Raw genomic sequence first — 26,313 nt, forward strand, 5'->3', positions numbered from 1 at the left:
CAGGCTCTCTGCTCAGCAGGGAGCCTGCTTCCTCCTCTCTCTCTTTCTCTCTCTCTCTCTCTGCCTGCCTCTCTGCATACTTGTAATCTCTGTCTGTCAAATAAAAAAAAAAAAAAATAGAACCTGAATGACTAGTAATTTACCAAAAGAAACACAGCCATGCTGGCTCCTTTTTTTTTTTTTTTTTTTTTTTTTTTTAGATTTTATTTATTTATTTGACAGAGAGAGAGATCACAAGTAGGCAGAGAGAGAGGGAGGAAGCAGGCTCCCCACTGAGCAGAGAGAGCCCAATGCAGGGCTTGATCCCAGGATCCTGAGTTCATGACCCAAGCTTAACCCACTGAGCCACCCAGGTGCCCCAAGGTTCTTATTCAAATTCTGAAGAGTCCAGATGTTTAACCAAAACAAGAAATATAAAATGAAGGGGTTGAAATAGTTCCATTGGCAAGTTTAAGATGTCCCTACCAATCATCATGGTAGGACTCATGAGGTGGGATTCATGAGCTATTATAGAAGTAGGTGCTACATTTTCTTTATATGGATAAGTCTGGTGTGACTTTGTGACCTCACTATATTTTTATAATTTGAGTTCATTACAATAAGCTAAAAAAGGACAAAATGAAGCATCACCCTTTTCACAAAGTTAAGTTTAGCTTAAGTTTTTCTGAGTATACATCACACTCAAGCCTTGCTTAGCATTGTTCAAAAGAGTGCTCACGAAGTTGAAAAGAATTTGGACGACCATTTACTTCCATCCATGAAAACTTCCACAGGCTTTCCCTTTAATGAAAGATAAGCTCACTAAGACAAGTGAGCTTTTCATTAAAATTTGGTTGTCAAGTGTAGGAAAAAGAAAAGCCCACATCAAAGAAGGAGTATAATCAGAAAATCAAACACTATGGGGAAAAGCCATTTCCTCAAGTGTGGCCTTTACTGTCAATCTGAATCTTGGTCTAAAGTGTAAAACCAGAGGGGGAAAAAAGTCAGCTCTGCTGTGAACTGCCAAGGGAATTGCTTTTATTCTGCCAACGCTCCAGATGCTTTTCGTACAGAGAGACTTCATCTCACGCTCACACTTGTTTATTTCCGTGCATGTAACTCTCAGCCAGGCACGGAAACAGGGATTTTGTTGATCCACTGCTATGATCTTTAAATTACTTCATCTTACCTAAAATTCCAAGTCAAGCAGGAAAAGCAGGATCCTGTCCTTTTCTTCCTTTTTTAAAACCTCGAATTTGAATTAATGACATTTGTTACTAACTGACCCAAGAAACCAGGAAGAAACTATGATCTGGGTTTATCAAAGCATAAAATATTTACAAAATGTTTCAATGTAAATCTTTGTACTTGTACTTGTGCTTGTTGTAACAATAACTCACTTTGAAGGCTCTTTGTCCTGAGGAAAATATTTTATTTCAGAAGTAGATCCAGAAATAGCTGTCCCTACACTTAAACATCTTGTTTCAAGTTATAACTGATAAACATTTTTTTAAATTCAGTCATTGTTTATTGAGTGTTTACTATGTGCCAAGCCCCATGGTAGGCACCCAAGATACAAAGGTACACCGTAGCGTCTTGTGAAGGCTGCATTCTCTCTGAAGGCAGAGGGAAAACTGGGAGTCGTTTGCAATAGATAAAGGCCTATGGGGACAATGGAAATAAGGGAGTGGAATGGAGACAAATTTGAGAAAGAGAATTAACAGAATTTGTTGCCAAACTGGATGTGTTGACAAATGAAAATTCTGAGGTAGCTCTCCAGTTTCCAGTTTGGAGATGACATGATGCCATTCAACGAGATCAGAAATGTCAGGGTGACAGCCGTATGGACACGTCCACGTCCATGAGATCTAAAGGAGCTACTCTGCACAGAAAGTCACATGGTCAGGGATGACTGTCCTCAAAGTCCATTTTCAGAGCACCAGTGGGTTTCTTTCCCACATGGAGATGTTTGAACCTGCCTCAGAGCTGGCTAAACTTGATCAATGGCCAGTGGCAAATATGCTCAGCGGTGAAAGAAACTCTTCTGTGGAGAGGACTCCGGTCCTCCGTTAATACTACAGCACAGGTCAACCCACTGTCTAGACTGATGCTTCTGAATCCATTCCAATTAGCAGAGGGTTCTCGGGAGTTAACGGGGCCACCCTTTGCAAACACGCTGAGTAAGAGCCAGGAGGCGTAGGTCCTCCCTCCAGCTCTTGCATTTGCAGCATTTGAGGAAGGAAAGCCATGTCACCTCATCATTATCTAGAAGATTAGGGTCCACACTCACTGCCAACTATGAGAGTCTATAATTTCCCTTCCCACATATGGACATTGAACAGAAAAATGAGGGGAAACCAGTCACAATGAACGCTAGAGAAAACAGAACCGTTGAACTACTATTTATGCCATGAGAATGTATTTCATATCTTATTTATAGTATATGTGTGGCATTCTAAAAGGACAAATGGTTGAATAAGACAATGACCCAAGACCTGAGGTGAACCCATTTTAATTTCATAGTATGAAGATACCTACAGTTTAGAATTTTGAAAGATGAATGTTTATGTAACACAAGATTATTCATTCTCTTAGTCCTGATTATAAGAAAACAATAACAACCGGGCCACAATGTTCATAGAATACATACATACATGTTTTTAAATAGTCTTAACTATCAGGTGGCCTTCCATTAAATCTTGAAGTAAATATATATTTGGAGGGTTTGAAATCAAAATTTTCTTTTTTTTTTTTGAAATCAAAATTTTCTGCTTTTGATAAAAATCAGAACTGACAGTATCCTAAAATAAACTAGATCTTCTCCTGATCCTGATCAAAGGGCTTCAGCTCTGCCTCATAGTCCAGCTCATTCTTGGCAAAAAAGGGAAACCAATTCAAAAAAATCAAGGAAGTAATAAAGGGCTCTTTTGTACATTCATTATATTCACAGTGAGGGAAATTTTCTATTCTGTTCGTACCAGTATATTAAACATAAAATCATTAATTCCATACCTACCAGCTTTTTTAGTAAAAACTATACTAAAACTATCTGTCTCTATCTGTAAGTCTGATAAACATAAATTAGAGTAGATTGATTTCCATTGAGACACATTCTACATGATATATGTCATGACCAAACATCGCATTTTTTTCCTAGAATACTAGGAGCCACAGTAAAGGAGTATCTTGAATAAGTCCCTCATGTTTAACCCACACTTAATCCTTTCAAGAAACATAAAATAGCTGCCATTCCAATGAGAGATCAAAGACCCTGAGAATTTACAGGACTTGTCCAAAGCCACACAGCCACCTGTAAGTGATGGTTTTGTCGCATGGATCCAAGTCTCTGGCCTGAAAGTCAGCTTTGCTCCATTAAACAAAATACATCTTACCCCTCACTTTTTACTCCTTCGGGGCTTTTTCTTGAACTTCTCTTTCTGACAAGAGTCAAATCATCCATTCAAAGATCTCAGACAAGCTCGGCATTCTAAGGTAAACTGTCAGATCTCATTTGGTTCACATCATCCACCCCTTGTTTATTCTTCTTCCTCTAAAATCTTCCTTTTCCAAAATCGAGAGTTGAGAAAACAGGCTATTTCAATCACAACAAAAATGTTATATGCCATTTGACAAGATATTTATATATTCATTGGTAGTGTTAAATATACACCAAGGTTATAAAAATAGTAGGGTGGTATAGCAAAATTCCTTAGTAAACCCCGTCTTTCTGAGAAGTCAAGTCAAATCCATGCTGGCTCTCTAATCCCTCTTTTTAGGAACCTATTTTAAAATGCTTTTCCAATAATCCAACATTTTCTCAGGGATAATCCCAAGGGCAGGATAATCCTTAATGTTCCCTCTGTCAGTTCAGCCCCTTAGTCACAATCGCCAAAGCGTAAAATCACCTACAAGAAGCCAAACTGCCCATCACTCCTTTTATCCAGGCTGGGATTTCCTTCCCTCCCTGGAACACCAGCTTGCCTGCTGTGCATCCACTTGAGGTTTAAAATAAGGAACATGTTACAAATCTTCTCTTCAAATTCTCTCCCATATTAAATTTTATGCTCTTAAAGAAATGCAGACTCAGTCTTGAATTTCTCACTATACTGAGACTCTCCAGTCTCTTAGGATTTCACATTGCCTACAGCCATTCAACATTTAGGGGAAAGAAAACTTCTCTATTTTCTATCACCAGAATGTGCCCATTCTTCCCTCACGAAGGTAATTGCATCCATTCCTCTCTACTAAACAATTCATCCCAAAGGCTGCAGTTAAAATCATGCTCACTCACCACTGTGGCTGTTATTTTTTTCCCTAACCGTTTTTCAATTATGCACAATGTCATTTCATTCTGACTCTTACCACAGTCTATTCTTAGTTCTTTTGTCCTCTCTTTTCCTGCCTGTCTAGATCAGTGCAGCAAAGCCCCTCTTCATCTTCATCCACACGGTCCCATGGTATCTAGAGCAACCTCTTCATTTCACCTCACAACTGCATTTTCTTTAGTCAAAATTTTGACTTATTTACAATGCTGCTGTAATAGCGTTATATGGTGACGGCTGGTAGCTACTCTTGTAATGATCTGAGCATGACATGCAGAGAAACTGAATCATTCTGTTGTACACCTGAAACTAATGTAACCTTGTGGGCCAACTATCCTCTTACTAAAAAGACTTATTAAAAAGACCAGCCTCTTTGGTGAAGAAATGTCATCTCCATTAATTATTCATTTTCATTTATCTGGGTTCAATATACTTTTTAAACAGAGAAAAGCAAAAAAAGAAACAATACACATCCAAGTATTTACACATGCAATCTGCCCTCCGAAATCTTGCAACAAAAATAACTTCATATGTAAATAAGATTTCACCCTTCAAAATAAAATATTTATTTTGCAACATGAAAGGAAATACTGTGGATCTCATATGATCATCATAAAAATATGTCTAATCATAGAAAAACAGCAAGTCATTTGTTCCAGCTCCTCAAAAATATTTTAATCGTGCAAAATCAATATAATGTACTCTAACATAATGCTAAAATGTTAACCAAGATGAAGTGGCTTTTATTCGTTTTACAGGATGTGTATTTGGCAATAGTTTTTAAAAATAATTACTCTAAAGGAATTCTAAATATATTATTTCAGAAACCATATTTTAAAATACAGCAGTCGGCAACAGAAACTATTGTTCTTTATACATTTTTGGCATAACACTGCCATACAATTATAGAATTATAAAACAAGTGTTTCATAGTACCATACAGATCCAGAAACTGGTTACAACTCCTACCACACACACATGGTATTGGTACTAACAGACATGCACAGCGTTCTGTAATTCATACTTCAGTAGAATACAGAGCACAGAGAAGACCCAGTGGCTGCTGGACAGTGAGAGCTTACATGGGAAGTAAACCACACATCTTTTTAGGAATCATACCCATTTTCCTGAAGTACCTAAAATACAAAGGACACAGTAGTTTCCAAAGTAAAATAGTGCCAGGACCCAGTTGGCCATCTATCTTCTTAGGTAATACTAATGAAAGGCCAATAGCTTATTCAGGAAAAGGGAGTAAATTGTCTTTTTATAAAAATGAAAAAACATGTTTATCAAAGGATCAGCTAATGCTTTGCTCTCACTTCTTTCTCTTAATTTTAATGCTACACAATTAATATGATGTCAACTCTTTTGTTACTTCATTTCTAGACAATCTTATTACCGAATCCTATCTCAGCCAGTCCCTCAGTTTAATTGGTTAGTAAAACCACCAACTATTGATACACACTGGCAAAGAAATTAAACTTGGTACCTGATCATGTCTACTTCTACCCCCTCTACTGAAATGTTTCATTCTACCATGGAGTGGGTGGAAGTCATGGTTCAGATGAGAGTATTAATGGGATTCTGTTTGCACACCAATCCCTTATCTCCTAGGCAAAAATAACATAGAGCTAATTCTGAAATCACATCCCTACCATAAAGCTTTTATAGATCATTCCTCATCTGTTCCCAATAATTCTGTCACTTGTGCAAACTCATCATTGGTTATATCTTTATTTCTGTAGAAAGTTTCTTGTTACTGTTTCTAATCTTTTGTTCCATTTGTGTTTTCCTTTTCTTCACCTGAAACTAAATTAGCCCCGAAAAAAATCAATGCCCATTTGACCAATGAGTACGGAACTTGAAAATATCTTAGGGCCAAGATTATTATATAACTAATCTCTCTGTAATGTAAATGTAAACTGTTCCATAAACTCTGCTATAATTTAAAAATGAAAATATGATGAACTTCATAGCTTAAATATATTTTCATGAGGTTTCTGATTTTTTTTTTTTAACAAGGTCTTCAAGCCTTACAAGTAGGCATCAATGTCTCTTCCCTTTCAGTTCATTTTTAAAATACAGAGTCATTTTATAAAAACTTTTTAGTATTTAACCTATGAAAGAACAACCCAAAAGAATTTTTGATTGAAGAACTGAGAGGAGGGGTAGGCAGAAATGGTGTTCTGATGTTTCCCAAGATGGTTATAAAGATTCAGCTACGATTTACATAGGAGGTGTCCAATTGCTCATAATTTCCTAAACAACTACAAAATGGTAATAAATTATAACATAGTTTGTGAAAATCGATACCTATTAAAATTGTATTTGGAATCCAAGTTAGTCCACATTCTTCAGAAGTCAAGGATAGTGGGGCTCAACACCCTCATGATTCCGAGGAAGCTCTGAGGACCCATCATGCCTTTGGAGAGACTGGAACCCAGTGCTGGCTCCACTGTACCAAGACGCCCACCTGATTCTTAGTCCCCATTCTTGATTCTACTTCCAGGCACAGTCTCAGCTATAAAACAAACACTTAATTGTATCCTCCACATGAAAACTTAAATTCAAGCAACAAACATATTAAGAAGCTATTTCCCACAAATAACTAAAATTAGTTATTTTTCCTGAACAGATCAGGAAAAAAAGCAGATGACAAAGAAGATTCTAATCTAGGAAAAAAAGCAAAAACAGTGCTTTTTAAATGTTTCTAGTAAGAAAATTAGTTTCAGATTCCTCTGACCATCTACTGGAGTTACACTTCTAAATAATTCTCTAATAGATTTCCATTTTCTGCATCCATCTGCAGCAAAGAAAACAGTGAAATACTGATAAATATTACTTGTAGTAACTGAGTAATGTTTAAAATGAAAATCATAGCATGTAGCAAAATCCAGCAAGAACATAAACAAGTGTACCAATGTAGTTAATCTTTCTTACTGTAAACAATTTCTGTCAAATAAATGACATTGTTGAACACTGTGGCAAGTACACTTCCTATGCTACTGTCACAAAGGGAAATTTCTCCAAAATGAAAAAGCACCAACGTAAATTCAGTAAAATAGTGATATTCATGGTTTGGAAAGTTCCTCATGGCAAGATTTTACAATGGAGTAAAAATCTAAACTTCTGAATGAGAACCATTTACATTAGTTAAGGCACATCTGGACACCTCCAGGCATTCATATTTATAACTATATCATTATTAACTTCAGTAATAAGGGATTTTTAAAAACACAGCCTGTCCCTGAACACAATCTGCTGGGTGGGCTGGATAACTAGAACAGGGAAGGAGGCACGGTAGTACTCACTGTCACTCTAGAGATTACCCCCACACAAATCTGTTCATGTCATAAACACTACAAAAAAAATCTAAAGAAGCCAATATATGTAACTGCTAATGTTCTAGATCCTACACTGACCCTGATTGACCCATACTCTGGAATTCTCTTGGTGGGAAACAAATTAGAAGTCTTCAAAACCATTCCTATAACAAAGGATCCCCACTCAGCCCAGACAGACATGAAAGACTCATAGACGAAGCTACGTTCAAGTAAAGTCAAGAATGTCCTTTTCTCAGGTTAGAAAATATAGCTTCTAGAAGAACCGCAATTATAGAAAGACAAAGAGCCTGGCTGATTTAGTTACTCAAGAGAGTATAAACTCAACCATAACTCTATTTTAAAGGGAAATTTAACTCTAACCAAATAGTCTCTATCAGTTCAACCAGTTTTGACCACTTGATATAGAGTTTACCTACTAAAATGGTTTTTTGAATAGTAACTCAGAACACTGGCACTGTTTTTCCTTTTTCACCAGATCATATTTTCACTCAGATTAAAACATAAAAGCTAGAAGCAAAGTAGATAATTCTATACAACAAAACATGAAACATAATGACAATGATAGCTGTTAAATGACATTTTCATACATTTATATTTTTAATACTTAGCTAAAAAATCTTAGAACTTCTCTAGTAACTCCTGAGTTATATATTTTATTTTCTACTTGAAGCTGAAAAAAGTAGTCTCAAAACCTAAATTCAAAATAAAACTATACAAAATAATTTTTGAACTGAGAACTAGACCTGATTTAGAGAAAGCAAACACATTTTCACTTCTATCATGATTCTTCTGAGTTCCTTATGAGATTGAGCATGAAACTGTATAATGATACAATATTCTTAATGTTATAAACTTCTCCCTACTGTACAGAAATATATCTTATATTATATATCACTTTACAGTATTTCAAAATACTTTCACATATATTATCCCCTTAGAGATATGAAAGCACAAAATATTAGAAATGTACTAGACTAACCAAGCGATATAACATCTATTTGCCATGAAATGCAATTTAATATTTTATCAATAGCCAATGTTTATATTCTCGCAATCCAAGGTGCAATAATAAAGTCTATATATTTGCAAAGATTCAATAATGTTTCTAGCTATTTGGCCATGCTTCACTGCATTTTTAAAACAGCTTCTCAATAAATTTCTGCAAGCATATGGTAGTTTTTCAAAATACAAAACATCAGCGTCAAACCCAGAGGGCTGTTTCATATTTAAGACCCACATAAATACGTATCTATAGATCTTATTTAAAAAACTATTAATTGTACAAAGTATTCTTTATAGAAAAAAAATTTTAGACACTCAGTTTTTATTTGCAAAAGGAATGACATCCCCTCACTTGTTCTCTACTGAAGAATTCTCTCATAAAATATTTGCAGATTAAATGGAGGAATCATACTGTTACATATGAATATGGATCTTAAAAATAATAATGGGAAAAGGCCACTGTTTTAAATGGAAGCCAGGCAGTTTTTCCCTTGAGACTAAATCTTCTCTAATTAATTGGCACAATCTAATCAAACCCCTAATTAGGAATAATATTCTAAAAGTTAAATTGTTGAATGAAATGTTTTACCTGTAAGGGCTCAGTTTCCAAGACATTCAGATTATATCCATTTATTTTTGTCTCTGTCCACTGTTTTTTTAAAATATTTTAATATCTGATCACAAATTTTTAGTATTATACACTTAGAAAGCAGTCTGAATGTTTTATCATGTATTCAGAATTGGTAAGATATTTTGAATTAATCATGTTCCTACAATTCAGTTCAATGTGACAACTACTCTCACCATCTAACCCTGAAAACTGTTTATCATCTCTATGGGGACATTGCTACAAGCACCACAATAGAGGGTCCATACAAAAACGAAACTGAAATGCAAAAGCAGAATTGTTTCCCCAAATCTTTATGTTCACTTCACAAACAATAGAAAGCAAAAATTGGGATGTTATGGGAACCAAAAATGAGAAAATACTCTAGATTAACTGGAATATGATATACAAGTTGTTTCTAATATTTGTATTTAAAAAGTCAAGTTTGAGCAAATGTGGTGTTTCATGTAAACTTCAAAGCAATAAGGTATTTCTAAAGGCATACTGTTGATATATTCTCTAGAAATCTTTGGCTGGAAATCCTCTGATCATAAAGGTAACAGAAGATGGTATGTTATGACTAACAAATAGAACATAATAAAAATTCTCTGGTGGTTAAAGTGAATCTAAAAGCACAAGAGATACACAAAAGCCAATTCCGCTCTAAATGAAAGTGAACTTTTTTTCTATTAATTGCTTTAACTATTTGTACGCATGCTTTGAAGTTCTCAGCCCTGCATTTCTGATTATTTTCCGATTTGTAGTACTAATTAATAATAGTAGTAGAGGAAATAAAATGACTTCCTCTTAACCAATATCAAAACATCAAGTGCTTGCTAAACCTGAGGATATGGAATTTCAAATCTATTCTCAATTTTGAGGTTTCACAACTTAGAGATACAACAAATTGTTTGTTTTTTTTTTTAAAGATACTCTGGACTAAGTACTATTATTAATTTCATAGCCCACAGAACACTGAGATAGTCAAGGATTGGGGACCACTACCTTGTTGACAGCGTAAGAAGCATGCCATTTAAAAATGAGTAATTTCTTTTCTTATTTTTTAATTCTTTAGTCATTTGCATTTAGACACAGGCACCAAATTTATATGGAACAGCCATAAAAGCAAAATCTTTCTCTTGGACTTTTGCATCAAAATTTGTTTTTAAGCATTTAACATAGAAAGACATTTTTATTATTTTAAGAAAGCAAATTCTTGATGATCGTACAGCTGAAAAGTGCCTTTCTGTTCCATTTAAATTTCAGTACAGGGGATCACCTGAACATACCCAAGAAACACACATGCTGGCTGACAAAGATGGCCAGTGAGGGCAAGTGCAGAGAGAGGGAAACAGGCAAGGGCAGTGAGGACACGAAATGGGCTGGGAGATTATAGCTCCCCAAGAACATAAATCTCACATACCAGAATTTAAAAATAAACATATTAAGGTGTTGTAATGACGAGTCCAAATTACTCTATGAATATATCTGAAATGACCAAACTGTTTTTCCAGCTTAAGAAATAAATCCATAAATTGGCAAAAAGCATGGCAACAGAACGAAATTCGTCCCCTTGCTTTTCTCCATGTAGACTGTAATCTCCCAAGGAATTTATTTGATACATGAGATACTACATGATTATTCCCAGATACATTGAAAATCACTTCAAAGCAATCATTGGGTACAGAATTTGAAAAGTCACATCCTAAAAGCATTACAGAATACATTCGTTTATTGGGTCTTGCTTAAAACTTCTTACTAAAGATTAAATTCATTGTCATCCAAAATGAAAAACCAGCAAAAAAAGTTTTGGGAAATCAAAAACAGACGGGGAAAATTTGCAATGTGCCCTCCGCTCTTCAGGAGACCCTGTACAGTTCCTCCTCCCTTACCTAAGCTGGGGTGTGGGTTATCTGATAATTCACTGTGATTGTCCATCATCGGGAGCATCAGCAGTTCCAGGATCTTCAGGGTCTTTGCTATGACTGTCGCCATCCTTCTCTTTTTCAGGAGAAGCTGTACTCTCCTTCTGCTCAGTAGGACTGGTGACTGTTTTTTCCAGTTCAGAATTTGAATTTTCGCCATTACTGTCCTCTGTGTTTCTCGGCTTGGTAGCTTCACCGCTGGGCTCTGCACTAGGCCTGTCTTTCTCCTCTCCTGGCCCTCCAGGTGCCACTTTTTTTTCTTCGGCTGTTTTGCCATTTAAATGAACAGCTGAGGAGGAATTTTTGGAGTCCTTGGATTTTTTGTGCATAGAAGTTTGACTGATGTGACCGGAGGTGGGAGGGGCAGGCATCTTCTGGGCTTTGCCTCCCGCCTCTGACTGTTCTTTCCTCGGTGGCCCCCAGATAAAATTCTCTGAAGGCGTGTAATGTTTCTGGGCGAACCGCAGGAGCTTTCTCCTCTCTCTCCTGTCTCTAATTGTATAAACAAAATACTCCAGAGCACTCTGTTTAATATTGGGAATAGTATTTTCCACAAGGGCTTCATGAAGAATAAATTTTACAAGAGGAGATTTAAAACTTTCATATCCAAGCTCACCAAGGCTTTTAAGAATACGAGTGATTCGTAAATAGTTGTGCTGGGACCTGAAAGAGAGGATTGAATAAAATGTGTGTGTTGGTGGGGGTGGGGGGGTGGAAATCAGGTGAAGAAAAGCAGGGAAATGAAAACTATTGGAAAAATATTTTTTAACTGAACAATGACTTTACCGAAAGTCCTATCACACACCATTGGAAGAATAAATTAGAAGTTATTAAAACCTTATACTTCAATGTAATGGCAATCTATGCAATATTAAAATATGTAATATAAATTCCCCCTGTTACTTTAATTCTTCATGTTTGAGAAATATTTAGATCTAAAATTTATTCCCACTGATGTTGAGCTGTTGTTTCCTAAGCACACTGAGGATGTGGTCTACTAGGGCATTTATCCGCAACGTAGTGAGGAGCAAGGGCTTTGGGGACACACCTGAGCTTGCACCATGGTTCTACCCCCCACAGCTACATGAGGTTATGGTATCTCTCTCTGACTCCATATCCTTATCTGCAAAATAAGCGAAATGGCCCTTCCCTTACTGGACTGTTAGAAGAATCAAATAAGTTGAGACCTATGCAGAGCACGTAGGACTCAAAAAAAAAAGTAGAAATTATTTAAAATTCATATTGTGATTGTTATTATTTAAATGCGGTACTCAGAGCCACCGATGTGTACCTTTCCCAATTTAATCACCTAATAGTCTTCCGTCCATGGCCTCTGTCTCCTTTTTCCTAGAGAATTTTAAATTTTGCTTCTAATGGCAAGGACTCCAAAGATGCCTTTTTCCCCACACTGCACAAACTTCTTCACTGTCCCCAAACTAAAGCTGTTATCAGATGAAGGCTGTTTGTTTGTTTGTTTGTTTAAAGATTTTATTTATTTATTTGACAGAGATCACAAGTAAGCAGAGAAGCAGGCAGAGAGAGAGGAGGAAGCAGGCTCCCCTCCGAGCAGAGAGCCCGATGTGGGGCTCAATCCCACAACCCTGGGATCATGACCTGAGCAGAAGGCAGAGGCTTTAACCCACTGAGCGACCCAGGCGCCCCTCGAAAACCTGTTTTATACACCAGACACTGAACTTTATACAAGCAATGCATACACCTGCTTTCGTTTCCGAAAGTATTTGCAATATTTCACTTAGGAAGAACTAGTAAATTATCTGGGAAAAGTGAAGAAGGTTGTGGAATTACCTGAGGGACACAAGGGGATGGTTCCACAGTTTCACATGTTAATAAGAAAGTTTGTCTGGACAAAACAAAAACCTTAATGATTCAGGCTAGCCAAACCTTGGAAAAGACAAGCACAGCAGTTTTATCATCCCCATTCTCCTGGATGTTGACCACAAAAGTGTTATCTTAATATTCAACTCTTTGAGGCCAAAGGGTAAAACACAGCAGGTATGTTTCAGTCTTAAGAATCGGTATTTTTCAATAGTTAGGAAGTAAAAATCTTCTAAGGCAAGATTAATTTGAACGAGGTTAAGACAGTGTGCCATTAACAGCAGAAATGACTTAGTGTTAGGTTAGTATGGAGTTTCTATTCCCCAAAAATTTAGGGATAAAATCCTTGAGCAATATCTGCTTCTATAAACCTGAGAGAGAAATGCATGGAAAATTGGGAGGAATATTTCTCTTTAAAAATCCCAAAGATGAGTTACATGATTCAACAAAATGTACTCTATTGCAACAAAATGCACTCTATTGCAACCAAAATGTACAGCTCAACTGCACATATCTAGTCCTAGACGAAGGGCCAAGATGGGATTTCTGTACACATTTATCCATATCTATACAGTCTCTGATTTAAAATATTTACGTAACAGTAGAAAAGGACAAAAACTTGGGTTGAAGAGAACAAAAATGAAGATTATGGAACGGAAGTATACAAGAAAGAAACTGAGTGTTTCAGTTATGAATTGAAATAAATACGACAAAGAAAGACAAAACAGAAGAGAGAAGAAAGCAGATAAAACCCTTCTAATGTTGTGAGCAGTCTTTGGAGGTGCACAGCAGCTAAAAGAGAGAAGCTGGGCTTCCCAAAAGAAGTAAGGATGGTAAAAGGACTGCAGGTGTCAGGAAGACCAGGTAGGTGAAGAAAGAACACACAGGAGGTAGAAAATAAAATAAAAGTGAGAAGCAATTCCAGGGTCTAAAGTAGACTCCATAATCTAAGGATTTGTATCCTTATCCTTTAATTAAATTTGTAAATTTAATTTACAAATAAAATTGGAAATACATCTGAGTGGTTGGTCTACATATCTGTACTCCCATGTTTGGAAATATTTTAGTTCTTTTAGTCATGGTCACTTGTTCACTAAACGTTACTTCATTTCACTTTCATTCAATACTTTTTTTTCTGCTGGGCTACTATAAATATATTGAGTTTCCTGCCTACTCTAAGAAACTCAAGATGTCACACAGATTAAAACACAAATAAAAGCTCTGTGCAATACCCAGGGAAAGGAAAATGAGAGACAGTGGGTGGTGGAGAGAAAAGGATCTGAATGGGGCAAGGGAATCTGATGGTTAATTCAGGATCCCTTCCCCTGACCTAAGCCAGGAGATCATTTTAATTAAAACCTTCAGAAGGGATCTATTTCCAACTATCAGTTAGACAATCAGAAAATAAAACCCCAAGGAGGATTTAAGCTGGCAAATGTCTTTTGTTCATTGTTTGTTCGTTCGACAAACATTTACTAAATGAGATTGCTATTCCAAGCAGAAACAAGAAGCTGAGGATGGCGATTCTCTACAATGATGCTCTGCTGCTCTCCTTCACGTCAGTAGGCTACTTGCTGATAGCGTTCGTTGACAGTATGACAGAAGGCCTTAGAAACTCTGTCCAGAGACAGCTATCCAGCTATCCACATTGCTTAGGCAAAGGCATATACGCTTCTGCTCTAAGTGTCCTAAATAAATCAAATTTAACTTGAGTTATGAGTTACTGGATCTTGTCCTCAGGATCATAAAACTTTATGCCTGTATCTTCGGTGTTTTAGTACAAGCTACCATTTTAATAGTGTTGACTATGACTAATAAAGTAAAAAGAAGGCTTAAACATTAATACTTATACTCATTTTAGCAAAGCAAGATGAAAGTTCTGGAAAACACCAAAAAATTCAGTTAACTGATGCCTAAAACTGTTGGGCAAAGAAAAATTTCTTAGGTTACTTTTTTTTTTCCCCTTGGTATTTGCCCAGCTCAGCTAATTATAATGTGCTAAAAAAAAAAAAAAAAAAGCTTTAAAAAATGCTTTAAAGTTGTTGGTTTTATGGTCCAACATTCATAAGTCACCCTATAATTAAAAAGAAAAAAAATCATTTTGCATACAAAGAAAATAATAAGAAAAATAAACTTTGGGTATAAGTATTAATGAAAGTTATAAATATCCAGGCAAAAGAATACAGTAAATCAATTCCAAATAAACTATATTAAAATTTCCTTCACGGGTTTTAGGATTTAGTAAGCAAAAGTGGGCTTTTGTTTTTTACCCAAATAATGAAGATTCTAATTTTCCTTCTTTTTTAGTAATGTACAGACACATTTCAGTCTTTTTGTTATTGTTGTTATGTTAGTCACCATACAGTACATCACTAATTTTTGATGTAGTGTTCCATGATTAATCGTTTGTGTACAACACCCAGTGTTCCATGCAATCCATGCCCTCCTTAATACCCAACACCAGGCTCAACTGGTCCCCCACCACCCTCCCCTCTAAAACTCTCAGTTTGCTTCCGAGAGGGCACAGTCTCTCATGGTTCTTCTCCCTCTCTGATTCCCCCTCCTTCACTTTCCCCTTCCAGTCTACAAAATGATTTTTATATGTCATAGTCTTAATTTATGGATTTAATCTAAGAAGGTACCATGCCTGACGAACACTCACAACCTAGCAGAGGAGATGTGGAAAGCTGTATACATGAAATGGGTATGAGTGCCAGGAACCATGGTATAAAGAGGGAGAGAGACCCCACGTGGCCTGGGCAGTAGAGAGGTTTCAGGAAAAAACAGCTCTGAAGAGGAATGGCCTTATTCCGACCTGAAATGTCATTCTTTCTTATTGTTTTGTTGTGCTTTAGAAGACAGAGCAAGGAATAAAATGCATTTCAGACTAGCTTTTGAATTCAAATTTCTGGTCCATCTACTAGTTGTTACTATGCTCCATACAGAGAACTCCAATCCAGAAAAAATAACATGCTGGCCCCTGATATACTCCAGGGCTTTACTTACTCATTCAGATGCTGAAACCTTTCCTGCCAGTTAACAGCCCGAGCAACATTTCCAGTTTTATCAACCAGTTTTATTCCAAAAAATTCTAACATCATCTTATAAGCCAGGAGGAACCTTTTAATTGCTTCTTTTGTTTTTTTGAATTCCTAAGGGGGCAAAAAAGTCAGCTGAAATGATTCAGTAGTTACCAGGACAATAAAAGAACAATATTATTTGAGCCATCTCCTATAAAATGAAATGAGCTTGCATTACCTCAATTTCATATGTAGTTAATTCTTTAGCATAAAAGTTCAAGCCTTGTTCTCTCAGGGGGAAAAGCCTATTTTTTAGAAAAATAATATTGTTATATTAATGTTATCTGGAAAACATACATGATTAAATAGGACATGGTTCAAGATACAGAAATGTAACTGACCATTGAATATAAGTGTGGTTGTGCTCCAGCTTTTCATAATCTCCTTTCCACTTATTTAGAACTTCTTCAATGTAAACACCTAGGTAGTAAATATTTAGAAGATGAGCCAGACATTTAAGACAATGTTGAAGGCATTTTAACTTTTAACCACTTAATCTTTATATTAAAACCTTTGAAATTTAATAATAGCACACAAAAATTATGCCAAGGAGAATATCCTATGCCATATACTCAGTTATGTAATAGGCCTAATTTTTCAAAATTCTATGGTACCTTGAATTACATAAAGTTCTATCCAACAGTGTTACTCTAAAGGAATTGACAAACTATGTCACTTATTTTATAAATAAAGTTTTATTGGAACACACCCATGCACATTCATTTATTATTTTACACAACCACAGTAGAGTTGCAGAGGTGCAACAGAGACTACATGTCCCACACAGCTGAAAGTACTTCTTATTCGTCCCTGGACAGAAAAAGTTTGCCAACCCTTGCCCTAGATGGTCCTAACTTCTTTAAACACAAGATGGGATCAAGATGAAATGTAGCCCAGGAAAAAGGAAAGGAATAAAAGAAAGGTGAGAGAAGAAAAGCATGAAAAAGGAGAAAGAAAGGGAGGAAGGAAAAATAGAGAAAAAGGATCCATATTACACAAAGTATATATCATCCAGCTTAATCTTCATGTAACTCTCCCAAACCAGTGCTACCATCCCCATTTTACTAACGAGGACATTGTATGATTTGTTCAAAGTCACACACTGACAAAATCATAAATCTAAAGGTAGAATACAGGTCTTTCTCATTTCAAAAACTAAGCCCTCTTCACCACATCCTCCTGTTTCCCCATAAGAACCCATTACAGTTGACCCTTGAACAATATAAGTTTGAACTATTTTTGTAAGAATACAGTACATAATGCCTATCACATACCAAATACATGTTAATCAACTATTTTTACCTCTGGCAAATCTTCCTGTCAATAGGAGGGTATTAGCAGTTAAGTTTTGGGGAAGTCAAAAGCTACACATGGATTTCTGACTACACAGGGGTTAGCACCTGTTACCCCTACACTGTTCAAGGGCCAATTGTAGAACAAAACCTTCCTGCTTCTCTAACTCTATCTAGGTCCCCATAATTGACTATGTGGCCCATTTAATGAGTTTTACAGAAAAAAATACAACATATTTCTCCAAAAACAACTCATCTTATTCTTGCTTTTACCAGATACCACCAGTTTATGGTAGAAGTCTACTCTTGGAAGGTTGAGGAAAAAGTTGTTTTTGAATCATACTCTTGGCCTTATCAGCATTTTTAAATCAATTATCCCTTCCAACTATGCCTCTTCCTGCTTAATAATTAAAATACGTCATTGCAGGCTCATGCTTACTGGCAGGTGAATGTTTGTTGCAGGGGCAGGGGGAAGGATATGTGTACGTGTGCACATACTGGGGAAGAAATTGGGTGAGTTTATGTAACTTATATAATGAACTAGAATAACACTTTATGTGATCTCAGATAAAGCTTCTGACCCCTACCGACCCCATAAGATTTCAAAATAAGTTTTGTGGTAAAGATTACAAAAAATTAATGCAGTGCTTGAAGTTATTACTTTAAATTACTACCACAAAAAAAATTCACTACTAGAAATACGAAAATAATCTAGTTAAATACTGTCATGTTCAATGTTTTTTAATATTTGAAGGCAATCCTTTAGGTAACTTTTATTAAATTCAAGTAGGAGTCAAATTAACAATCTATCATTGCATTTCTTCAAACGGTTTTCTTGTCCCAGGTTCTAAAAAAATTAATAATTTAACAAACACTACTTCAATTAGTAAATAAAGCAGTGTGCTTCTATCCTTAGTAAACACAACAGAGCATTTTTACCCAGAGGTTTCCTCCTTAATTAGAGCAGATTTTTGGGACACCAGAAAATTAATTAAAGACAAGTGGATCTGGCCATTGTGACAATGTTCTCCTGTCCAGACTCCCAACTGTCACATCTCTCAGTACACAGTGCAGGAATTCCTCCTCCCAGCACTTCTCCCAGTCTTTAGATAGCCTTCCTCCAGTTAGTTTACCAAAGAATGTAGTCCTGCTACTTGGAAAGCTTTGCAATCTCTGACCCTCATTCCCTGACCCACATGGCTGTGGATCTGGCTCAGTTTCCACTAAGAAAAAAGAGCAGAAGCCAGGGCCATCTGGTCACCTCAAAGAGATAAGGGCGAGAAGGAGAGAAGCCAACTTTGCTGGTTTAACCTGGATAAAATTAGGATGCTCATCATGTACCACAGCACGAAGCCTCAGTGAAATATGCATATTACCATAACAGATGCATCCCCTCCTTATAGGGGGAGAATCATAGAAAAGATTCTATGAGGACAGTTGTACACTTGCAAAGGAGGAAGCAGTTTACTCAGCAGAGATGAATGGAGATCTACCATCTTTGGAGTTCCCTTCCTAGAGTATCAGAACACTGCACTGGGACTGCTGGAGCTCCTTGAATTAGAATTAGAATTAGATAATTCTAATAATTATCTAATAATTCTAATATAACCGTTACTCTTCAGCTATGTTCTAAATAATTTGGAGGTATGGTGTGGTGAAAAGAATACTGGCCCCTGGATCCTAGACCCAACTCTACAATCAAGTGACCAGACAAGTCAGTGATCCAAGCTTTAAGACCTAGTGACCTCATCTTTAAAATGAGAAAGATTAATTTGATCTCCTCTAACACTTCTTAGTAACCTAATATTCTTTGGCTCTCTGAATTTATGAATCTCATCTCTTTGCCTCTCACAGATGTGGCCCCCACTAACACTATCATGACCCCCACCATGAACAAGTGGTGGAAAGGTATTGCTAATTCACAGTTATTCCTCCAGAAATTGCCAAACGGATGTTCACAACTCTAGAGTTCAGGACTTTGGGGACACATTAGCCTATAGAGCAAAGTAAAGCCAGTCAATGAATAAATGCATTAAGAAGGTACCGACCACACAATAAACAAAGAACAAGTAAGCATATGTTATTATTTAAAGTTTGCTTTTTACCAGGGTAGCAGATTACTTACCATCTGGCTTAAATGGAATTTTATTCTTATAAAAACGAAGATTACTCAAGTCATTTTGATATCGGATATCTTTGAAGTTCTGCTAAAGGAAAAAAATAAATCAATTTCCAGCATATGGACACAGAAAAAAGGCACAAGGACCCTTCTTGCATGTTTGCTTACTAGCAGTACAAAATAAGAAAAACAGAGAAGGGAAATATTTTATGTTTTAGAGAAAAATGTTCTATACTCTTACTGGGTACTGATGTCGATATTTGTACAGGTCCCTCGCAGCATAAAAACTTCTCTTTGGTTTGGTAGTTGCTTCAGTGGAATCACCACCCTAAAATAAAAAGTGAAATTCCATTTACATGGTGAAGGAAAATAATCTGAGAAATTTCTAGAACACTTAAAATAATGAACACCCATAACGAAAGCCTGAAAAGGTTTTCAGTATAATGACAGTATTAGAAATTTTCTTTTAATGATGCTTACTACAACATCTTTTGGCATTCTATTTGCCTGATTTGAACCCAATAACATTTGTCCTAAGGCGTTTTACTGAATAGAAAAACTTTATTATTCACCAAGAACTATAGAGGCCAAATGTTCTAGATCAATATTCATCAGAAACAGAACTCAAAATGAATTTAAGACATTTACTTTACCAGAGGTCACACAAATGATTCTGACAAAATTTTAGAATATATAATACTAGAAAATTGTTAAGATAATAAATCAATTCTACAAAGAAAATTGTCACTAACTGCAACATTTAGCTGTACTTAGAAGGAAAACACAACTTATGAAATGAAAAGGGGATTTTTAAAACAAATTAAATAGCTTTCTAAATTCCATCCTTCGTAGCACCATAACAAGTACACACAGGCATGTATAATCTGTGACTCCAGTGATAACACAAGGTGACATAAATCAGCAAATTTAAAATATATATACACAGAGTAGTAAAAGCTCTCAAATGAAATGAACTTCAGATCATAGTAACTTATATATGGTAGTTTATTCATACTATTTAAATTCTAAAAATTTTCAACACCGTGAATAATTTTTAAAATGTATGATATGGATCAACGTAATCAGTTTCGTTTCTCTAACCAAGCCTACTATTAGAATGTCTAAGGGAGTGCCTTGTGTCCTGCGATAATCAGAAGGACAATAAGACAGATGATAACAATGAAACAGAAGACAAAGTTTAGGTCTGCATATTCATTAAGAGCTTCACCCCCTCCCAATCCCTTTCTCATCACCCTCCACCCCCATCTGTGTTGACAGATTAGCATCCTCCAAGCAATTTTCGCACCTTTTGAAGTGGTGTGATTCTCACTATTACTACAAGTATAGAGATACTTACTTTAACACCAAATTCTCCGATGTTTAACATTAGCTACTCTGTCATGTTACATAAGCAAGGAAAGCTTAAATTCTGGTCCTTGCCACACGTTTCAAAATAGCTCTGCCTAGCAAGTTTCTGAATCTATTTAGCCTGAGCTACAATCATATGAATCATCATCCTACATTTGTATAGAAAGCACTTTTCCATTTACAAAGCGCTTACATATATATTATTTCATTTGATTCTTAGGACACACCTGGATGGCAGGTATTAGTGTTTCCAGCTTAGAAACAAGGTAGCCCGTGCTTAGAGAAGTTGAACAAGACCCCAAAGCTCAGTGAGAGCATAGAACTGGAATCCCAGGCTTGGGGCTGCAAGTCCAGCTAATTAGGCATGAAGCCATTTCAGCTCCACTAAAAGTGAAGGAGCACGACAGGAACCTTGGTACAATGTCAACAGCCCAAGACTTGGATTGTCTTAACTCTGCTACTTATTTGTGAGGCATTAAGCCAACCACTTAACTGAATCTTGGTTTCATCTTCTGTGAAACAAAGATAATGAGTCATGCCCTTACCTATTTCCCAGGATTATTGTGAGAATGACTGCATCCTCCAACCTCTAAATGTACCAACCTGCAAGTATCTGACCTGTTCCTCAACTTCTGCTCCTTTTGGAATCTCTATCCTGTGCCTTTCACCTGCTCAGCCAAGGATTCTGTTCCTTAATATATTCATTGTTCCTATTTCCTGCATCATCAAAATTTCCCTCTCTTCTGGATCATTCCCCTCAGCAGACAAACATGCTGTAGTATCTCTAATTATAAACGTATACAACATTCCTTGCCAAATCCCCCTCAAATGCAGCTACACAGCTCTGCTCCCTATTACAGTAAAATATCACCAAAGAATTGTACATATCCCCTATCTTCTCCTCCTCTTCTCCCATGACCCACCACAATCAGGCTTTCATCCTCAGCATTCCATCTAAACAGCTCTTTCAACATCACTAACAAATCTCCATTTTTACCAAACCATATCTCAGTGCTCAACTCGGGCATCTTCGCAGCAGTGCTGGCCAGTTCAATGCCTCCCTCCTTCATGAAACACTGTCAGGTGCCACACCTCTTCTGGGTTCTTCCAATCTCATTGGTTCCCCTTGTCACACTTCTCTTTGGCTCCTCCTCCCCTTCATATGTTCTAAATAGAGGAGTGCCCAGGGCTTAGTTCTTATTTCTCATCACTCCTTAATGACCACTTATCTGCCAGGACGTCATACATCACCATTCATATAAGTTGATGATTGCAGTCCTGGACTAAGGCTCCATCCATGGATATGTTAAGAATTCCACTTGGACGTCTAATAGGATATAAAATTGAAGAGAATTCTTGACTTAACCTCTGATGATGCTTTTTCCCCAGACTTGGTGATTGTTAATGTCGCCATCACTTGTCAAATCTTCACTTGAACTAAGAATGAAGGCAGTGAAGGAGGTGAGAAGTAGTCAGACTGGGGTGGATCATAAAGGTAGGTCTAGTCGTACTTGCAAATGACTACCAGGAGGGGCAACAAATGGAGCTGACAGTCAAAAAGCAACATTAAAAAGGAGATTTTTTTTAGGAAAGTTAAATGGTGACAGTAACAAGAAAAATAAATCATTAAAGGGGAAAAGGGAGGTCTGCTGTGGTCTACCATTTCTGTCACAATTAACTGACTGAAACATTAATTATCCAATTGTTTTCTATAGATGGACCTAGTTAGCGGGACTGAATCTAAGCTGGCGTTTTTTGATATCCCAAACTTCTCTGAGACGGTTACTTAATTGGGAGACATAGAAAGGGAAAAACTGGCGTACAGCCTCTAATACTTTGGGAGGGGGCTGCTGAATTCACAATGCAAAATGGCCCATCAGCAAACCAGCAAATCCCAAACAAGGGGTCAGAGAGCTAGTCCCAATTCCAACAGGTTAAAGGTTCTACATTAGTTACAAACATACTTGGGTCTGTATCATTCATTCTCTCCTGAATGTTCTTGGGCAAGCTCCTCATACTCTCTAAACCTCAGTTTTGTCTCAAATGGGGAAGAAAACAGCAACTTCCTCCCAACCCCCGAAACTGCAGGTGACTGAAATAACATATTTAGCGTACAGCCTGCACTGGGACTTTGCTTCCTCCTGACCTACACAGAAATGATCGTCCAGCTTTATAAAGCAGCCTTAGCTGTAATATTTAGGCTCTCCAGCCAAGCACCCTGTGGTCATATTTGACTTTGGGCTCCATTTTTTTTCCACTCTCATTCCTCCACAGCTGATAAAGAGGAGGGCCTAATGCAGAACCACAAACCTTTAATACCTCCAGGGCACGCACTTCTTTTAGAGGGCTGCTTATACAATTCCTCCTTTTTAGTTTTCCGAATTATTTTCAGTCTGTCAGAGGTTAAAAGGGATAGTTATCCCTTTACTAACGTCTCCTCCAAATTCTATTAGGCAAATGATTTAAGCCCAGGTGGAGCAACAAGTCTCTGGGTGGTACAAGAGTTTTGAAGAATGCCCTGAACTCCTCAGTTGAAAGGCCTTACTTAGGGTAAGAATTGTGGCATTTTAACTTCGGTTGGGGACCTTCCACAATACTTGAATGGCTGTAGACCCTCCTACAGAGGAGAATGCTCGCTGCTCCTTAGTTGCAGTGCCTCCCTATTCTGGGTAATTTTTACCAATAACACGCACTAGACCAGTTTTCACAATCCTCTATTTTTAGACAGGTTCCTCCCACCCCACCTTCGCAGCACCCAGCTGCGCTGCAGAGGCAAAGAAAACACCCATTCAAGTTGGGTTCTGCCGTGAGGGACTTCCTTGTCGCGCCCGCGGTCAGGCCCCAGGCCAGCAGGGGACGGCTCCGGCGCTCCGGGCCACGGCAGGCCCCCCCGCGTCCGCGGGGCAGCGGGACGGCCGCCGGCGCGGAGGGGTCTGGCCGCGGAGGACCAGCGGCCGCCGGCGCCCCGGGCCCCTGTGCGCGGGGGGCGCTCGGCGCTTGCCCCTGTCCCCGGCGACGTCCTTCCTCAAGGGGCAGGGGCGCCCTGGCCCAGCCCGAGGCCACCGCGGGGCCGCGTACCTGCTCGGCGCCCGCCGCCTCGGCGTCTTCGTCCGGCTCGGGGCCGGCGCGGGAACGCCCGCCGACTCGCTCCGGGGGCTGCGCAGGCTGCTCGGGCTCCTGCCCCGGGCCCTCGCCGCCGCCACCCGGCCCCGGCTCCTCGGGCTCGGGCTCCGAGTCCGTCTGCCAGGTGGAGTCGCAGTCCTCCACGGTGGTGGGCTCGCGGAAGCTGACCCCGCCGAGCAGGTTGCCCATTGAAGAGGCGGCGGCGGGCGCGGGACTGCAGGGCTGCGGGGCGCGGGACGGGGCACTGGGCGCGGGCTGCGGCAGGCACGCTAGGGCCCGGGCATGGCCTCGGCGAGGGCGCTGGGCGGCAGCCTCGGCCCGCCCGCCGCCGCACTGCCTCAGCGCGGCGAGCGGCAGACAGGCACACTCGCGGGGAGGAGCCGGCGGCCCCGGGACCGCCGCCGCCAACGCTTGAACCCGCCCATCTGGTTCCTTCTCCTCCCCACCCGCCGGAGCCGGCGCCGGCCGGGAGCCCCGGGGAGCGACCTGCCGCCGCTGCCCGCGCCCGCGGCCTCAGCGCCGCCGGCCCCGGCTCCGGGGCCACACCTCGCTGCCCGCTTTCCACCCCGGAAGGCCTGCCTCCGCCCGGCCTTTGACGTCTCCTGGGGAGGTTCGGGGTCGGCTGCTCACCCGCCCCTCTCCACCCCTACTCCGGGCAGGACCGCGGGCCTGGGGCCCCTCCCGGCGGAGCGGGAAGAGTGGTCCCGCCCAGCCCTGGGAGCCGGGGGCTGGGGTGGACGTGCTGTCGAAGGCGCTGTCACAGTCCGCGGGGAGTCCCGTCCACACCCCCTCCTCCTCTCCCGGTTGGTCCGCGAGAAAGATGAATGAGCCACAGCAGAAGACGACAAAAGCTAATGGTGACCGGGCACCACAAGAACAGAAAATCCAAGCTACCAGGACTATGTATTTAGGCCAGCCACCCAGAGTCCCCATGGACGAGAGGAGTCAAAGCTCTGTCAGCTCATCTGATGACCAAATACCTCTTGAAACAAAAGGACCAATAACAGCTAGACTTCCCCATTGATCTGTGGAATGTCTTAACTATCACCCACTCCACATCCATGCCCTGAGTAGAAGAAACCCTCTTGGTCTGTTCCAGAAATGAAAGGAGAGAAAACGTGTTACAGAAATAAAGATAAAAATAGCATGATCAAATAAGGAGCCCAGAGCAAAATGGCCATTGTAAACTTTGTGTTACGACCTTTTACCAGGAAGGAAAGCCTCTTGAAAGCAGTCATGTCTGTATGTATGCCAGAACTTGGTAGGGAGTCAGTAACATTTGTTGAATGGGAACTGAGAAAATAGGTTAGATAAATAAGATAATATCTTATAAATTGGTATACTTGAAACTATGTACTTTCTTCTAAAGTACTGCATGATAAAATAGGAGACTGAGTCAAGGCCAGTAGTCTATTTCTAGTGGAAGAATCAGGTGCACAGGGTGCCCAACCTACAGAGAAATCAAGATTGCCTCTCTTCAAGCATGCTATAAGATATCCCAGCTGCGGCTCTGTCCCTAATCAGATTCTCACCTTGGACAGGTCGCATAGGTACTTTAGTCCTAAATTTCATCTATAAAATACAACCAAATTTTATATCGGGGTCCTTCGCAGCTCTGACCTTCTGTGGTCCATGACTGCGAAAAGCTCTAAAACTAATAAATAATAGACATCAGATGCACAGAAAGACTTTTTTGATTATAATGGCTCAGTGAAGAAAAAATGGAGCAGCAGTAGAACACATGAATCCAACTGCTCATATCTGGGGATTTGGATTCATCTTTGGTTGGCAGAGAACCAGAGCACATTGCAGAAGTAAATGCTGTCCGTCCAGCCATAAGCATTCCAGACAGAGGGAGTCTAAGGATAGTTGCTATGCCCAGGTGCTCCATCAGTTGGTCTAGTTGTATGTAGATTGGAGCTGCCTTATATTCTTTGCTTTCCTCCCATCAAGAGACTCTAATTCCTTAGCCCTTAAATTGGAGCTGACCTCAGTGACTTGCTTTGGAAACTAAGATAGAGAGGATTTTCAAAAAATAGAATATCTTGAATTTTCAAGGTTAAGCTACAATGAAACTTGCATCGTCTACTGAGTTGTCTTGGAACATACTCTCTGGTAGCCCTGAGCTGCCCCAAAAGAATTTTAACTCTAATGAGACTGTCATGCTGGAAAGGCCACTGTGTATGTCTTTAGGTCACCAGTCCTAGCTGAGCCCTGCCTTCCAGCATCCCCTGCTCAATCCTGTTGACTTTCATTGGCTCCTCCAGACCAGACCATCCACCGACTGAATTCCTCTCAGTGACCTCCACTGATGCC

At 39.1% G+C, this 26,313-nt stretch overlaps 1 protein-coding gene across 4 annotated transcripts; it reads right to left on the reverse strand.

Moving 5' to 3' along the window:
• Positions 1-4,838: 4,838 nt before the first annotated feature.
• Positions 4,839-24,288, reverse strand: OGFRL1 (opioid growth factor receptor like 1). Of its 4 annotated transcripts, none has more exons than XM_059400158.1 (7): positions 23,953-24,288; positions 19,748-19,834; positions 19,513-19,591; positions 16,437-16,515; positions 16,274-16,340; positions 16,022-16,167; positions 4,839-11,842 (listed from the first exon to the last, which is right to left on the reverse strand). In XM_059400158.1, the coding sequence occupies exons 1-7, from the start codon at positions 24,184-24,186 to the stop codon at positions 11,176-11,178; spliced, it is 1,359 nt and encodes a 452-aa protein (XP_059256141.1). In that variant the 5' UTR covers positions 24,187-24,288; the 3' UTR covers positions 4,839-11,175. The 4 variants fall into 4 exon arrangements, with proteins under 4 accessions (XP_059256141.1, XP_059256140.1, XP_059256143.1 ...); XM_059400157.1 differs by having other exon boundaries at positions 19,513-19,594; XM_059400160.1 differs by lacking the exon at positions 23,953-24,288 and adding an exon at positions 22,241-22,303 and having other exon boundaries at positions 19,513-19,594.
• Positions 24,289-26,313: the final 2,025 nt, after the last annotated feature.

This window comes from Mustela nigripes, chromosome 5 (assembly GCF_022355385.1).
Source record: "Mustela nigripes isolate SB6536 chromosome 5, MUSNIG.SB6536, whole genome shotgun sequence".
Classification (NCBI taxonomy): domain Eukaryota; kingdom Metazoa; phylum Chordata; class Mammalia; order Carnivora; family Mustelidae; genus Mustela; species Mustela nigripes.